The following is a 16,864-nucleotide window of genomic DNA, read 5'->3' on the forward strand; positions in this document are numbered from 1 at the left end:
GATGTGTCTTATAATACTTACCTAGCAGCCGGTGTTTGGGTCTCTCGTGCTGGGCTGCGACACTGCTGCAGGCTTCCGTGTCCTCCTGCATGCCGAAAGAGCAGTTCTTCCTGGCTTTAATACCCCGCCTCCAGCAAGCTAATGCTCTGATTAATCAAGCGCCACGTCAGCCAATGAGAGCTGGTGCTCGACTAACCTATCACAGCCAATCATTGAATTACATCATTGAATGGCTGTGATTGGTTAATTGAGCGCTGGCTTTCATTGGCTGATGCTGCACTCGATTAACCAATCAGAGTATTAGCTTGCTGGAAGCGGGGTATTCAAGCACCACTACAGGAAGAACTGCTCGTTTGTCGTGCAGGAGGACAAGGAAGCCTGCCGGAGCACTGCAGCCCAGTGTGAGGGGCACGAACGCCAGCTCCTAGGTATTGTGTTGGGTTTTTTTTACATGTAGTGTAGCTAGGGGTTATTTTCAGGGGAGGGCCTATATATCACCCCACCCCCATCATTCTTATTATATCTCTTGGAACATTCAGTGCCTTCGCTATCTTTTCTCTTACTTGTGCATGGCAATGATCTTTTTTCTTAAGTTTTTTGGCAAAGTTTAAAGGGGTTGTCTCGCGAAAGCAAGTGGGGTTATACACTCCTGTATGGCCATATTAATGCACTTTGTAATATACATCGTGCATTAAATATGAGCCATACAGAAGTTATTCACTTACCTGCTCCGTTGCTAGCGTCCCCGTCGCCATGGCTCCGTCTAATTTCGGTGTCTTCTTGCTTTTTTAGACGCGCTTGCGCAGATGGGTCTTCTCCCTTCGGCTCAGCTCGGAAGCAGCGTTGTTTTGGCTCCGCCCCCTTGTACACAGCATCGCGTAGCTCCACCCCTGTCACATGCGCCGATTCCAGCCAATCAGGAGGCTGGAATCGGCACATGTGACTGGGCGGAGCTACGCGATGACGCGTACAAGGGGCGGAGCCAAAACACCGCTGCTTCCGAGCTGAGCCGAAGGGAGAAGACCCATCTGCGCAAGCGCGTCTAAAAAAGCAAGAAGACACCGAAATTAGACGGAGCCATGGCGACGGGGACGCTAGCAACGGAGCAGGTAAGTGAATAACTTCTGTATGGCTCATATTTAATGCACGATGTATATTACAAAGTGCATTAATATGGCCATACAGAAGTACTTAACCCCACTTGCTTTCGCGAGACAACCCCTTTAAGTCCCTTTTAGACGGGACAAGTGTCAGGCAAACAACACTCGTCCCGTACAGAACGGCCACTATGTTAAGTCAGTGGAGAGGGGCAGGGGAGAGCAAGGAGTTAATTTCCTGCAGCCTTCCCACCCCCCTGCTGGACGTTCTGTGAGTGAGCCAACACTACTGAGGAGCATAGGAGCGAGGACACACAGGGACGAGTGTTGGGTATAGTTTGCCCAACAGTCGTCCCGTCTAAATGGACCCTTAGCCATATTTGTAACATGCAATCAAACATCACAGTCAACAAACCCTAAGGCCTCATGACCACAGGATAATTGTTATTTAAAATCCGCAGCGTTTCTCCCGTATGCAGATCCGCGCCCCATTGGGATGCATTGGACACCCGCAGGTAGTTATATACCTGCGGATGTAATTTTCCCCCTGAGGCGCGGATTGCGTGTGCGGGAAAAAAACCGCGACATACTTCATTTTCGTGCGGGTCTCCTGTGGGGACGGCTCCTGCAGGCTTCTATTGAAGCCTATGGAAGCCGTCCGGATCCGTGGAACACTCGTACCTGAATTAAAACTTACCTGTCCGAACGCTGCAGATCTTCCCTCCGTCGCAGCCGGATCTTCTTTCTTCGGCCCAGCGGATGTGTCCGGCGCATGCGCACGGCACGCTGCCGGCGTGCCGAGCACATCCGCCGGGCCGAAGAGAGACGATCCGGCCGCGACGAAGGGAAGATCTGCAGTGTTCGGACAGGTAAGTTTAATCTTTTTTTAGCCTCATGTTTCCGGGAAAGGAGGGACCCGCTGCGGGATTCTGCATGGAGAATCCGCGGCGGGCCTGATTTTCCCCGTGGAAAAGTCTGTCCAGGTATTTCATGCGCTATATCTCATGTACTCTAGATGCAACTAAGGAAGCCTTTGATTAGTTTCATCAGATATGCTTGACACAACATTTTATCTGGAAATATAGGTCTTATGACACATTCAGTTTAGTGAATTGAATAATTCTGAAACTACACTAATCATTAAAAGTGGTATTTTCTGTATTATTTTGTTGAGCTATTTTTTTGCAAACAGCTGAAAATTTGTAAATTTGGCAAATAAATGTTAATTTGCAATTGGGGTTGAATAATTTTGATTGCTCATATATATGTTCTAAAATAGTGTAATAGTAACATAGTATGTAAGGCCAAAAAGAGACAAATATCCATCCAGCTCAGCCAATTACCCCCCAATGCTGATCCAGAGGAAGGCACCCCCCTCACCCCAATTAGGTAGAAGCCAATTTTCCCCATTTAGGGTGCCTTCACACTTGCGATTGCGATATCGCTGCAATTTTTCTTTACGCAAATGTCAATAGGACTTTCTAATGTTAAAAACACATTGCACAAAAATCGCAAGCAGGTATTTGTACAAAAATTTTCCCCTTTTTCAATTGTGCTGCCTTGTTGCTTTTACAACTTGCGTGGGGCTTATTAGCAGGAGGCGTGGCCACCGCCAGGTCAATGGATGTATAGTTTACGCAAGAAATATATGGTGGTAGACCTGGTGTACAGGTTAGTGCAGTGTAGTGCCGGGACGTGACTAATAGATGAAGAGGTGTGTGTCTGTGCGCTGGGAGAAAATATACTAAGCCCAGTATCGGAAATGCCGGGCTTACTAAATTTTCCTTTTTATGTCTGAGGCTATGTCTACACGGGTGAGCGCGATATTGGACTGATATCGCGCTCTTGAACATGCGATTTACCGGAAGATGTGAGGCGATTTTTCAGACAAAAACGTCTCACATCGCTTTTCTGAAATACCGATCCGCTTACGCACGATAGAGGAGTGGAAGTGTTTCCCATTGATTTCAATGGGAAACCTCACATTGCACTGGTATGCACATTGCACGGCATGCAAGAGCCATGTGATGCATTAAAGGTCCCATTGAATTCAGTGGGTGATGCATTTCAAGGAATGCAAAGAGATAAGACATGCAGTTCTTTTTCTTTTTTTTTTTTTTTTCAGCACCCCGTTGCATGAAAGCATTGCTGGTGTATGGCTGCATGCAAAACAATGAAGTGAGACACAAATCTCGCACGAGCTTGTCAGCCATGTGAATGCAGTCTATTTGTAATTCAGTAAATGCACTTAATACAAAATTTAGTATTTTGATCCCGAGCAACATGGGGTATCCCTGCTAGTTTAATAATCCCATATGTGTGACAACGACGCCTGCCATCACGTGTCTGCCTGTTTGGGAAGGCCTAGCTTATGATGTGCACCCCCTTCCTGTCTGCCGCATGGCTTGGTGGGTGAGCGGAGGTGCACCTGCACATCACCAAATAACTCTGTATTAGCGTGCTCCCTAGAGCGCCCTTGGATGCAGAAATCAAATCGCAGCATTTCAGTGCGGTTCCTGCATGGACAGCTTCCATTAAGGTCAAAAATTTCATCAAAATTGCTTCAGCGGTTTAGCAATGAAAAGGTAACAAACAGTTACTCTCGCATTTATAATATTAGTATGTTTGAGGACCTTCATTTGTCTTTCTTTTTAATTTTATATGTAAATATTTTTCTGCAATACCTCACATACAAATATTCTATTTTCCACAGATTTTGTTTCATCCTCCACACGTTCCGTCTTTTTCCCTAGAGACGCATACTTTATATATATATATATATACCGTATACATGGCTGCTATACCCACACACTACAGGCATTCCTCCTGTTGTTGCCTATGTCTTCTTGCCTTTTTCCACAGCGGCCTGCCCCATTAAGCATGAAATGCCATATGAGGCAGCCCGATTCCCTGAGGAACACGCGTCTTTATATGCCGGGGATGAGGTCAATCTAGTGAGAGACAGGTATTGTATCATGGTGCCTAATGGCGTGGATCCCTTACTCGTGCATTACCAGCCTGTCACCACAAGATGGCGCCCGCAACGCCTCGCCTTTCCTCCATGTACCTTCTTCACATTGATCACCACCAGGGAGAGAGGGAGGGGAGACATTTCCTGCTGAACAGTAAAGAGAAGGACGAGGAGAGGGAGGAAAACCATAGCTGGTGGGAGAAGGCGGACAAAATAGTGAAGGTGAAAGAGGAGAGGGAGAAGAGGCAGCAGGATTTGTCCCAGTGAAGCGCTCTGCTGCCCCATGGAGGACTAGTAGGCAGCTGATAGCACAAGCAGGACGAGACCCCCGGCTATTCTAGGCAGCTGCTCAGCACAAGGAGGATGCATTTTGCCTTTGGGATTATCCATGGTGCAGGGCTGCTGCTCCTCATCTCCCAGGCTGCTCTGGTGAGTAACCTTCCCATTAACCCCTTCTGCGCTGCAGTTCTTGCATGCCATTGTATGGTCCCCATCATGGATTGTGTGCGGCGGCGAGCCAATCTCATCAGATCCTCATCTCCGTAGTCTCATAGTGAAAGGCTGTCAATGTCTCTGGGTGGCATGCTTCCTGACAAGATGGAGTCCTCCGAAGTGCCGGCAGATACTTATGCCATTCAGGTCTGTGGCAGCCAAACTGCTGCCGTAAGGGATCAAATTGTCCCTATTTAAGGGCTGTAGTGGGAATAGGAATTATTTATGAAAGGCTAAAAAATGTGGCTGCACAGTCCGCTTCATATTTAGCGTACAACCACACTGCATTGTATTACATGGGTGCGATTATATTGTGCGGATAAATCCACGTTATTCTCCGTACGATCACTACGGCAGAGCTTTGGGATTTCTTTACGCCGTGCGACGATAAAAGATAACATAAGGTTTTCCGGGTTTGGTTGGAATCTGCATGCGATAAGAAATGGGGCGACCATGCCTTAAAATGGAATTCATGCCTTCTATATTAACATAGAGCACTTAGGCCGCGCTCACACAGGCGCTTGTAAGAACGCCGCTTCTAGTGCGTTGACATGCGTGTTTCACTGCGTTTTCAGCACAGTTATAAACGCAGCCAAGCAAGCTGATAATGCCAGAACTGAAAAACGCAGTCACCACCTTCTACCGCGTTTTCAGCAGCGTTGAGAATGCACCTCCTTCATTTCAATGGGCAAAGCATCAGATTTTAAAACACAGAAACGCATGAAAATAGAACAGACAGCGCTTGAAAAACGCTTCATTTTAGCGCATGTCTGAGAATCCCTATTGAAATCAATGGTAGCGTTTGATGGCGGTTAGCTGCTAAAAATGCAGCCTAAACGCTGGAAAAACCGCGTGAGAGAGCGCGGCCTTAGGCCTCCTTCACATGGGTGACAAAGTTGCGCGATTTTGTAGCGTTGCTATGATGCTACAAATCGCATGTATGAGAAGCCCATGGTTTCCTATGGGTTCCTTCACACATGAGATGTTTTGTAGCATGCTACAAAACGACACACAAACCTCGCAGGTCCGGCGATATGCCTGCGACACGCTAGGTTTTGTAGCCCATATTTCTCTATGGAGCCTTCCTCTCTGTTGCATCGCATCGCACGAAAACGTGGTTCGCATGCGATGCAATGCAGCTTTGACAGTAGCAGATGCTACAAAGTCGCGTGATTTTGTAGCGTCACATGCGACTTTGTAGCGCTACAAAATCGCGGTATTCTGCTAGAACATCGCAGCGATATCGTACAGTGCAGCGATGCGATATCGCTTCGATTTTCTCGCAGCGATGCGGTGTCGCCCGTGTGAAGAAGGCCTAAGGGTGGTTTTACATCTGCGCTGGGGATTCTGCTTTCCTTCTCCATTCGGGGAGCAGGAAAGAGAACCAAACACCGTTGAGTGGACCATAATGGCTATAATGGGGTACTGCCAGGTGTGGGACAGGAGAAGAAGCGCTGTATGCTTCGCTTTTTCTTGCAATATTTGCAGCTGGATTTGTGACAACCTCCAACTAGAGGTTCTGACACAGATGGGAAAGCAGCCTTATTTCCCTCAAATACCTAAATTCTAAGGAGCCCCACTAAGGCATTGTGTTCATCAGCCTGCTTATAGGGGCAAATAAGGATGGCAAAGTGGTACAGGGGAGACCTCCTACTAATATACAAGGCTTTTACAAGAATCTGGTCAATGTCACAAAAGATGTCACTGATTTAATGGTTGTTCCCCACCAACAGTTTTCGGTCCCCTTGTGCACACCTCCCAGGAGCTGAGGAATTGGTGCACCAAGAAATCATCTGCTGATGTCTACCAAAGCTTTTCTGCCCATCCAAGAGTCCAATTTGCTTACAGATTGATCTAATTGACACCTAAAGTCTATAAGATTTTGTCACAGTTGTATCACAAAGTCAATAAGAAAAAATTCTATACCGCCCAAAATTTCCAAATTAGGTACACTTTGGATGACTATAATCTATTTATCTGTATTTAAATATCCAGCGATATTTCTGCTCTACATGGAAATAAGATGTGTATACTTTCTGAACATGGGACCATAAGGCTACTTCCACGCGGGCTACAAAATTGCTTGACAAAACACATGTATATGAAGCCGCGGCACTCAAGAACCAATCAATCAAAGCCAGCACTCGATGAACCAATTACAGGCATTCATTGAATGGCTATGATTGGTTCATAGAGCTCTGGCTCTGATTGGGTGAGCCACGGCACTCAAGAAGCAATCAGAGACAAGAGTGCTACAAAGTCACGCAACTTTGTAGTGTCATGTGCGGCTTTGCAGCGACACAAAATCACGATATTGCCGTGAGAAAACGCAGCAATATTGCACAGAACACAGATGCGATATCGCTGTGATTTGCTCGCTGCGATATCGCAATGCCCATGTGAAAGCAGCCTAAAGGACATTCACCTAAGGCCTCATGTCAATGGACACGGAGCTATGAGGCCAAAAATGCCTTTTAACTCAACTGTCCGGACACGGCATGGGTCTCCTCTGTCGCGGCCTTATCTTCTTTCGTCTGCATGGCAGATGCGCTTGGGACGCTATGTCTCCTTTTTAAATTTTTTTTCTTTTAAACTCCTTCTTTCCCGTGGATCCACGGCACACCACAGTGTCATCCACGGCTGTGTTGCGGATCGCATGGCTTCCATTGGCTTCAGTGGAAGCCTTCCGTGCGGGAAAACCGCAGAAAATGGAGCAACCTGCGGGAAACCCACGCAGATTTTTAAAATCCATTTTTCCCATGGGCATGATGTTGTGTTCTGATTTCAGAATTCCTCTATTTTATTCAACCATGTCACTTTATTTGTTGGAACTTGTTTCTACTCATCTTTTGTGTTGGTAGTTTTTCTCTTTTCCTTTACAGCCTTTTCCGAATCTCCAATGTAAAAACTAAAAATGCACAGTCTGGCCCTCTGACAAGCTGCATACCGTTATCCCCATTTCCCCCCCCAAAAAACATAATTTTGTTATCGTAATCGTACCGACCCGCAGAAATTTTTGTGTCATTTATGCTGCATGAGTAACGCTGTAACCCCCCCCCCCCCCCCCACAAACATCAATTGCGGAATTGATGTGTTTTCTCTCCCTGCTATCATAAAAAAATGTATAAAAGTTTTACAATATAGTTAATGTACCCAAAAATGGCACCAAAAAAAACTAGTGATGTAAAAAACAAGCCCTAATACGGCCGTGTCGATGAAAAATAAAGTTGTAGCTTTTGAAAAGTGAAGATGAAAATCTGTCAAAAATCGTTGTGTCCTTAAGCCCAAAACAAGCCATGACCTTAAGGGGTTAAAAGGGTTAAATAGCTGCTAAAACATACGAATGACTTTGTGGATTTACACAAAGTTATTGCGATACACTTGTTCAATTTCACAATCACTGAACGAATAGCTTGGAGCATTTACATGGGATGAAATATTGTTCATCAACTAGTTAGGGGGTGTGAGGCTCTTTAGTGGGCTTGAATTTTAAATTTTCTTACTTCCCCAAAGCATACTCATTGGTTGCCAAGTACACAGAACACACATAAGTACATATCCTTGAGTGAACTTTTTTTTCTATTTCTGAGCCTTGGTTCATCTGTTATCGAAAACCAGCAGGATCTATACAGTTGAGAATCACTCGCAAGTATTTTGGTTTTCGGGAACTAATGAGAGTTAAGTGGGAGGGCCAAAATGTTCAAAATAAGCCAGGAGCCAATTGGCACGAGGTGCATGCCAAACAATGCATTATGTATGTATATTTCTTTGGTCCCAAAACAGTAGTTCTTGTTTATAAGGAGGTGAAGGGGGGCTTCAGCTTATCTCTAAAGATGAGTTGACAGATGAAATTTGTTGCAGGAGAAGAAACTTCCATTAAAGCTGCAACTATTATAAACATCAAAGTGCAGTGGAGTGCAGCCATAGCATTTCACAGTATGATGATCCACTGCACGCTAAGACTGTTCTCTTGTATGACTGTAGCTTACAATTACAGTCATAGCTAGTGACAGTGATACAAACTCTCTCCTCTTCTATAGCTGGTGACAGTGATACTGGCTCTCTCCTCTTCTGTTGCTGGTAACAGTCGTACAGGTACTCTCCTCTTCTGTTGCTGGTGACAGTGATACAGGTACTCTCCTCTTCTATAGCTGGTGACAGCGATACAGGCTCTCTCCTCTTCTATAGCTGGTGACAGGCTCTCTCCTCTTCTATAGCTGGTGACAGTCATACAGGCTCTCTCCTCCTCTATAGCTGGTGACAGTCATACAGGCTCTCTCCTCTTCTATAGCTGGTGACAGTCGCGCAGGCTCTCTCCTCTTCTATAGCTGGTGACTGCGATACAGGCTCTCTCCTCTTCTATAGCTGTTGACAGCGATACAGGCTCTCTCCTCTTCTATAGCTGGTGACAGCGATACAGGCTCTCTCGTCTTCTATAGCTGGTGACAGCGATACAGGCTCTCTCGTCTTCTATAGCTGGTGACAGCGATACAGGCTCTCTCGTCTTCTATAGCTGGTGACAGCGATACAGGCTCTCTCGTCTTCTATAGCTGGTGACAGCGATACAGGCTCTCTCGTCTTCTATAGCTGGTGACAGCGATACAGGCTCTCTCGTCTTCTATAGCTGGTGACAGCGATACAGGCTCTCTCGTCTTCTATAGCTGGTGACAGCGATACAGGCTCTCTCCTCTTCTATAGCTGGTGACAGCGATACAGGCTCTCTCCTCTTCTATAGCTGGTGACAGCGATACAGGCTCTCTCCTCTTCTATAGCTGGTGACAGCGATACAGGCTCTCTCCTCTTCTATAGCTGGTGACAGCGATACAGGCTCTCTCCTCTTCTATAGCTGGTGACAGCGATACAGGCTCTCTCCTCTTCTATAGCTGGTGACAGCGATACAGGCTCTCTCCCCTTCTATAGCTGGTGACAGCGATACAGGCTCTCTCCTCTTCTATAGCTGGTGACAGCGATACAGGCTCTCTCCTCTTCTATAGCTGGTGACAGTGATACAGACTCTCTCCTCTTCTATAGCTGGTGACAGCGATACAGACTCTCTCCTCTTCTATAGCTGGTGACAGGCTCTCTCCTCTTCTATAGCTGGTGACAGTCATACAGGCTCTCTCCTCTTCTATAGCTGGTGACAGTCATACAGGCTCTCTCCTCTTCTATAGCTGGTGACAGTCATACAGGCTCTCTCCTCCTCTATAGCTGGTGACAGTCATACAGGCTCTCTCCTCTTCTATAGCTGGTGACAGTCGCGCAGGCTCTCTCCTCTTCTATAGCTGGTGACTGCGATACAGGCTCTCTCCTCTTCTATAGCTGTTGACAGCGATACAGGCTCTCTCCTCTTCTATAGCTGGTGACAGCGATACAGGCTCTCTCGTCTTCTATAGCTGGTGACAGCGATACAGGCTCTCTCGTCTTCTATAGCTGGTGACAGCGATACAGGCTCTCTCGTCTTCTATAGCTGGTGACAGCGATACAGGCTCTCTCGTCTTCTATAGCTGGTGACAGCGATACAGGCTCTCTCGTCTTCTATAGCTGGTGACAGCGATACAGGCTCTCTCGTCTTCTATAGCTGGTGACAGCGATACAGGCTCTCTCCTCTTCTATAGCTGGTGACAGCGATACAGGCTCTCTCCCCTTCTATAGCTGGTGACAGTGATACAGGCTCTCTCCTCTTCTATAGCTGGTGACAGCGATACAGGCTCTCTCCTCTTCTATAGCTGGTGACAGCGATACAGGCTCTCTCGTCTTCTATAGCTGGTGACAGCGATACAGGCTCTCTCGTCTTCTATAGCTGGTGACAGCGATACAGGCTCTCTCGTCTTCTATAGCTGGTGACAGCGATACAGGCTCTCTCGTCTTCTATAGCTGGTGACAGCGATACAGGCTCTCTCGTCTTCTATAGCTGGTGACAGCGATACAGGCTCTCTCGTCTTCTATAGCTGGTGACAGCGATACAGGCTCTCTCGTCTTCTATAGCTGGTGACAGCGATACAGGCTCTCTCCTCTTCTATAGCTGGTGACAGCGATACAGGCTCTCTCGTCTTCTATAGCTGGTGACAGCGATACAGGCTCTCTCGTCTTCTATAGCTGGTGACAGCGATACAGGCTCTCTCGTCTTCTATAGCTGGTGACAGCGATACAGGCTCTCTCCTCTTCTATAGCTGGTGACAGCGATACAGGCTCTCTCCTCTTCTATAGCTGGTGACAGCGATACAGGCTCTCTCCCCTTCTATAGCTGGTGACAGTGATACAGGCTCTCTCCTCTTCTATAGCTGGTGACAGCGATACAGGCTCTCTCCTCTTCTATAGCTGGTGACAGTGATACAGACTCTCTCCTCTTCTATAGCTGGTGACAGCGATACAGACTCTCTCCTCTTCTATAGCTGGTGACAGGCTCTCTCCTCTTCTATAGCTGGTGACAGTCATACAGGCTCTCTCCTCTTCTATAGCTGGTGACAGTCATACAGGCTCTCTCCTCTTCTATAGCTGGTGACAGTCATACAGGCTCTCTCCTCCTCTATAGCTGGTGACAGTCATACAGGCTCTCTCCTCTTCTATAGCTGGTGACAGTCGCGCAGGCTCTCTCCTCTTCTATAGCTGGTGACTGCGATACAGGCTCTCTCCTCTTCTATAGCTGTTGACAGCGATACAGGCTCTCTCCTCTTCTATAGCTGGTGACAGCGATACAGGCTCTCTCGTCTTCTATAGCTGGTGACAGCGATACAGGCTCTCTCGTCTTCTATAGCTGGTGACAGCGATACAGGCTCTCTCGTCTTCTATAGCTGGTGACAGCGATACAGGCTCTCTCGTCTTCTATAGCTGGTGACAGCGATACAGGCTCTCTCGTCTTCTATAGCTGGTGACAGCGATACAGGCTCTCTCGTCTTCTATAGCTGGTGACAGCGATACAGGCTCTCTCGTTTTCTATAGCTGGTGACAGCGATACAGGCTCTCTCGTTTTCTATAGCTGGTGACAGCGATACAGGCTCTCTCCTCTTCTATAGCTGGTGACAGCGATACAGGCTCTCTCCTCTTCTATAGCTGGTGACAGCGATACAGGCTCTCTCCTCTTCTATAGCTGGTGACAGCGATACAGGCTCTCTCCTCTTCTATAGCTGGTGACAGCGATACAGGCTCTCTCCTCTTCTATAGCTGGTGACAGCGATACAGGCTCTCTCCCCTTCTATAGCTGGTGACAGCGATACAGGCTCTCTCCCCTTCTATAGCTGGTGACAGCGATACAGGCTCTCTCCTCTTCTATAGCTGGTGACAGCGATACAGGCTCTCTCCTCTTCTATAGCTGGTGACAGCGATACAGGCTCTCTCCTCTTCTATAGCTGGTGACAGCGATACAGGCTCTCTCCTCTTCTATAGCTGGTGACAGCGATACAGGCTCTCTCCTCTTCTATAGCTGGTGACAGCGATACAGGCTCTCTCCTCTTCTATAGCTGGTGACAGCGATACAGGCTCTCTCCTCTTCTATAGCTGGTGACAGCGATACAGGCTCTCTCCTCTTCTATAGCTGGTGACAGCGATACAGGCTCTCTCCTCTTCTATAGCTGGTGACAGCGATACAGGCTCTCTCCCCTTCTATAGCTGGTGACAGCGATACAGGCTCTCTCCTCTTCTATAGCTGGTGACAGCGATACAGGCTCTCTCCCCTTCTATAGCTGGCGACAGTCGTGCAGGATCTCTCCTCTTCTACAGCTGGTGACAGTGATACAGGCTCTCTCCTCTTCTATAGCTGAAGAACGCTGTCTGTTCTAATTTAATTGTGTTGCAGCGCGTTTTAGCGCACCACATCACCCACTGCAATGATGGAATGCATTAAAATAGCTTTAAAATATTACTTAATTGCGTATTGTGCACGCATAATATGCGGTCAATGAAAGTACATTAATTTTCATTGATCAATTCACATTTGCGTATATTTATTGCATATAATACACACAAAAAAAGTTTTTTTTTACCACGTCTTGTGTGATACAGCCCTAGTGTTTTCTATGGGTGCACATGAGAACGCTGTACATACGCAATTACATATTACAATTGGACACTAAATTGCGTATGCATGGTGTTTTTCATGTATGTCACTAGAAAGCATAACTTAAAAGTTGGATGGAAAAAAAGAATCCTGGAAGCCAGTACATGACAGCGTGCATGAGATACCCTGTCATGCGCAGGCATACACCTGCTACAGCGCTGTAAAACCGTCTGTGCGAGCCCGGCCCTATACTGTAGTGTCCAGCTGGGGTCTTCAGACAGTAGATGGATGTGACCTGATAGAACCCGCTGGTATAATCCTTGAAGCTGGCCAATCATGTTAGGTATTTGGTGGCTGGCTGACATTCTTGCAGGTTGGAGTTTAGCCCACCCAGTCCTTTGTTTTTCCAGGAGGGGAACGTCTCTGGATTTGTTTTGCTGCTGCTTATCTCTCACTGTGTTCAATAACATGCATGTCCGGCCAGACCCAACATACATGTTTATGTGGAGGCTTGATGGCCGATTCTTCATAAAAGAGCTGTTGAATATGTGGCAAATAAGTGGTTCCCAAAGTCTCCTTCTTCTTGTGGATTACTGATGATGTATATCCTCACTGACATCCCCGTATTCCTGCTACAATGCCAAGTTGACATTGAATCAGTATTCTGAGGAAGGCTCCACCGAGGTGACAAAGGGATGTGATCGCCTCCTGCTCCTGGTGATACAATAGCTGCAGAAATGACTATTGTGCTTCCAGTCTGCAGGCATTGGATAGGACACAGAAAGCTTCCTCAGGTGGTCCGTACTTTACCTGTAATCAGCGTGTTTAATACAGGGTTATTATAAATATACTTCCGAACCTGAGACACTCCTAACTCGCATCTAATGACACTCTGATACATACATTTGGTATCAATGGAAACAGAATCTCAACAAGTATTGTTGCACAACATCCAAAATGCTTTCCACATCAGAGGTGTCTTACCCACGTCTTACCCACCCAGATTCTGACATTACGTTTGCTGACTGTACCTGCAAGCTGGAAGGCGGCTTCATCACTAATCACTAAAGGTTCCATGAAGCCATTGCTTCCATTACAGTCTGTGTATTCTCGCAGGAAGAACAGCGCCTCGCTTTACTGTCCGGTTTCACGCTGGTGACAACTGCAATCAGTAGAAAAACATTTGCGCAGGATCGCCTACAGTCTGCTGTGGGTCGTCCAATTCGCTGGCGATTGGATTTCTGAGGATTTTTTGTGAAGCTTGCACGGATGCGATCCGCTGTATCCACGCTTACTGGTCGAGGGCCAGGTGACTTTCTCTGATGCAACCTTTTTCCTTACGAATTGTGCGCCCGTTGGGTCGAGCTTGATCATACTTTGTTCAAAAATGACATTGCACACTAATAACAGACTGGTAGGGGTGAAGATCAAGGACACTCCCTTGTTTTTGTTGGCAGCCATTTTGTCTCATATCCCCCTGGAAATATAAAACTTTTTGGGCCTCATTTAGCAAAGCTGTGCAACAATAAGATGTCGTTGTTGCTCATAGCAACCAATCACAGTGCAGCTTGTATTTTACTTCAGCAGCTTGAGAAATGAAAGCTGCAATATGATTGGGTGCTATGGACAACAAGGACATCTTGGCATTAGGCCTCATGCCCAAGGCCGGGTCAGATTCCGCCTGCGAAATATTGCAGTGAAATCAGCCCTGTCGCCCCCCCAGAGACCCTATACTCACTTCTCTGGATCCGCCGTGAGTGTCTTGTTCGGCACGCATGCGCTGTGCAGCGCATTAGACGACCGGACTGGGCGTTGACGTGGGTTCTCGCGGTAATTCTGCTGTGCTAATGGAATCGTTTACTACCGCAAGTCTATGGACGGACATGACTGCGGAATTCGCTGCGGGTGTCTGACCGTGAATTCCGCAGTGATAATCCATCTGTGGGCATTAGCCCTTAGACAGTTTTTGCTAAATGGAAATTTTTGCGTTTCTGTTTCCATTGATACCAGATTTTTGTCATTAAGCGTGAGGCATGAGGGTGTCCCATCCGGAAGATGATTTGTATCCGTTATATCGCAGACGGTGTAGATATGTTCTGTCTGTATCCCACGGTTTTGGTTTGTGTATAGTGACAGTTTGTTGTGCTAATGTCAAAACGGTCGCCAGCAAACAATACAAGGGGATCAATAGCCAGAGGGGTCGATGATGCGACGGTACTAGAATCTTACCATATACATTGATGCACCATCTAATTACCAGGAGTCAATATGAAGCATTCTGGTAATAGCGGAGGCTTTGTAAGGGATATGATGAGCTGGAATTGCTTCATTGTATGGCAGGAGGCAAACATAAGCAAGGCTGCAATTAATGGAGGCAAGAAGCTACTTCACATTAACCCTTTGTACTTTGTGGTGGACTTGGGGTCCGTTTACACCGAACAAACAACGTCGGGGTTCGCTCGGCAGCCTGTTAGACAGGCAGATACATCGTTGGCTCATTCATAGAGTAATTGTTCATTCGTCTTTATACACTGTACTAGTGAATGAGAACAGCTGTATGATTGGTATTTAAACCGAACGATCAGTGAACGAACCAACGCTGATTTTTACGTCTGCGTACGATGAATAAAAAGTGAACGACTGTGTTTACACCGAACGATTATTGTTAATTTTCAGATGTTTGAATGATTTTTTTTAACTATTATCGGCCTTTTACACAGGGTAGGGCCATGTAATAGAGGCATACTCTTCTGTCTCGGGGAGATATATTTACATATTTAGGGCTCTGAAAAAGCCATGGACACCTTTTTTTTTAATTTTTTTTTTTTTAGCAATAATGTATTTTTGGAATTTTGAAAATCTCGACCACAAGCTGCGAAAATAACCCGCACAAACCCGTGATTGGATTGACTTGTGGCGTGGAATTCCAATCTGCAGCATGTCAGTTTTATCTCAATGAGGGTTGAATTCCAATGAAACCTGCACTGAATGGTGCGGGTTCAGAGGCAGGGTTTCCGTGGCTGATCTGCGGCAGAATATCCACTGGGGACATTCGGCAGGACATCACCCCTGTGTGGACGCAGCCTTAGGCCTCAGGTCCACTTGCACGCACGGATTCCACTGCTGAATCCATGCGTGCCTGCGGCTATTGAGAGGGAATTGACATTTTCTTTACCTCTCCGGACGCTGCAGGTCTCCCCACCGTCGCGGACGGATCTTCTTTTTTCCTGCCTGGTGGATGTGCTCGGCATGACGGCAGCGTGCCGCACGCATGCGCCGTGCACAACTTTATGTATTTTAAATCTCCTGCTCTTCTGCGTATCCGCAGTACAGCACAAAAACAGCTGCGGCTGTGCTGCGGATACGGACGGCTTCAATGGGAGTCGTCTGTTCGCGATATCCGCAGGAAAATGGAGCATGCTGCGATTTCTTCCCATGCATGCGACCCGTATGCGGGGAAGAAATCACATCCGTTTGCTTTTAGCTGCCCTACAGATGCTAATGCATCCCTATGGGGAGCAAGACGCACGGCTCTCCCGTAAATAAAATCCGCACATGGACATTGGGCCTAAGAAGTCAACGTTATTTGTAGGGGCTCCAAATCGGTGATTGAGTTTTGACAGACCCTTAGCAGTTTTTCGCAGCTCATAGTCAGTACGTTCATGTGAATCTTCCACACAGGGAAGTGCAGCCAATGGAAAGCTGGTATGTCATTGTTTATTACATTCACTCCAAATCAGAAATAGTCAGGCAGCCTCCACACCAAAATCGTAGCAAAATCGCATCTTTATTCACTGCAATTTGTGAGCGGCAGCAATGTATATTTTTTTGTTTTTGGAGAATAATATTGTGTTTCCCCCCCCCCCCCCCCCCCCCCCCCTATTGCATAAGTCAATGGGACTTTGTAATGTTAAAATCGCATCACAACGTGCGTTTGTGGCGATACAATAAAAAGAAGCCTCCGTAGGAATACATAGGAGATAAAAAAAAAATAGCACATCGCAGAAAGAGAGAGTGTGATACGATTTTGTATCCTCTTAACATCCCATCAGTGAAAACACCGCAGATGGGAATGAAGTCGTTGTAAATCATTGGTTTCATATTCTGCTTTTTTACTGACTGTCACAGCAGGCAAAACTTTTCTATAGTTTAGTTTTACTTAACTTTTCAGCTAACTTTGTAGTTTGCAGAAAACCACTTACAGCTGCTTGACATATGCTACTAATTTGTATTGGCCAGACTCGCGGCTTTGAAGAACGTCTGAGCCCTCTGATACACACTCCTTGTCTATTTGCTGTTTCCTTGTTTGGA

General features: G+C 46.6%; 1 protein-coding gene across 1 annotated transcript in view; it reads left to right on the plus strand.

The window, feature by feature from the left end:
- Nucleotides 1-4,194: 4,194 nt before the first annotated feature.
- LOC136572606 (syndecan-3-like) overlaps nt 4,195-16,864 on the plus strand; it is a 125,944-nt gene continuing 113,274 nt past the window's right edge. The window contains exon 1 of the mRNA XM_066573336.1: nt 4,195-4,497. Coding sequence (XP_066429433.1) covers nt 4,432-4,497 — 66 coding nt within the window. The 5' untranslated portion in view covers nt 4,195-4,431. The remainder of the gene's footprint in view (nt 4,498-16,864) is intronic.

Source organism: Eleutherodactylus coqui, chromosome 1 (assembly GCF_035609145.1).
Source record: "Eleutherodactylus coqui strain aEleCoq1 chromosome 1, aEleCoq1.hap1, whole genome shotgun sequence".
Classification (NCBI taxonomy): Eukaryota; Metazoa; Chordata; class Amphibia; order Anura; family Eleutherodactylidae; genus Eleutherodactylus; species Eleutherodactylus coqui.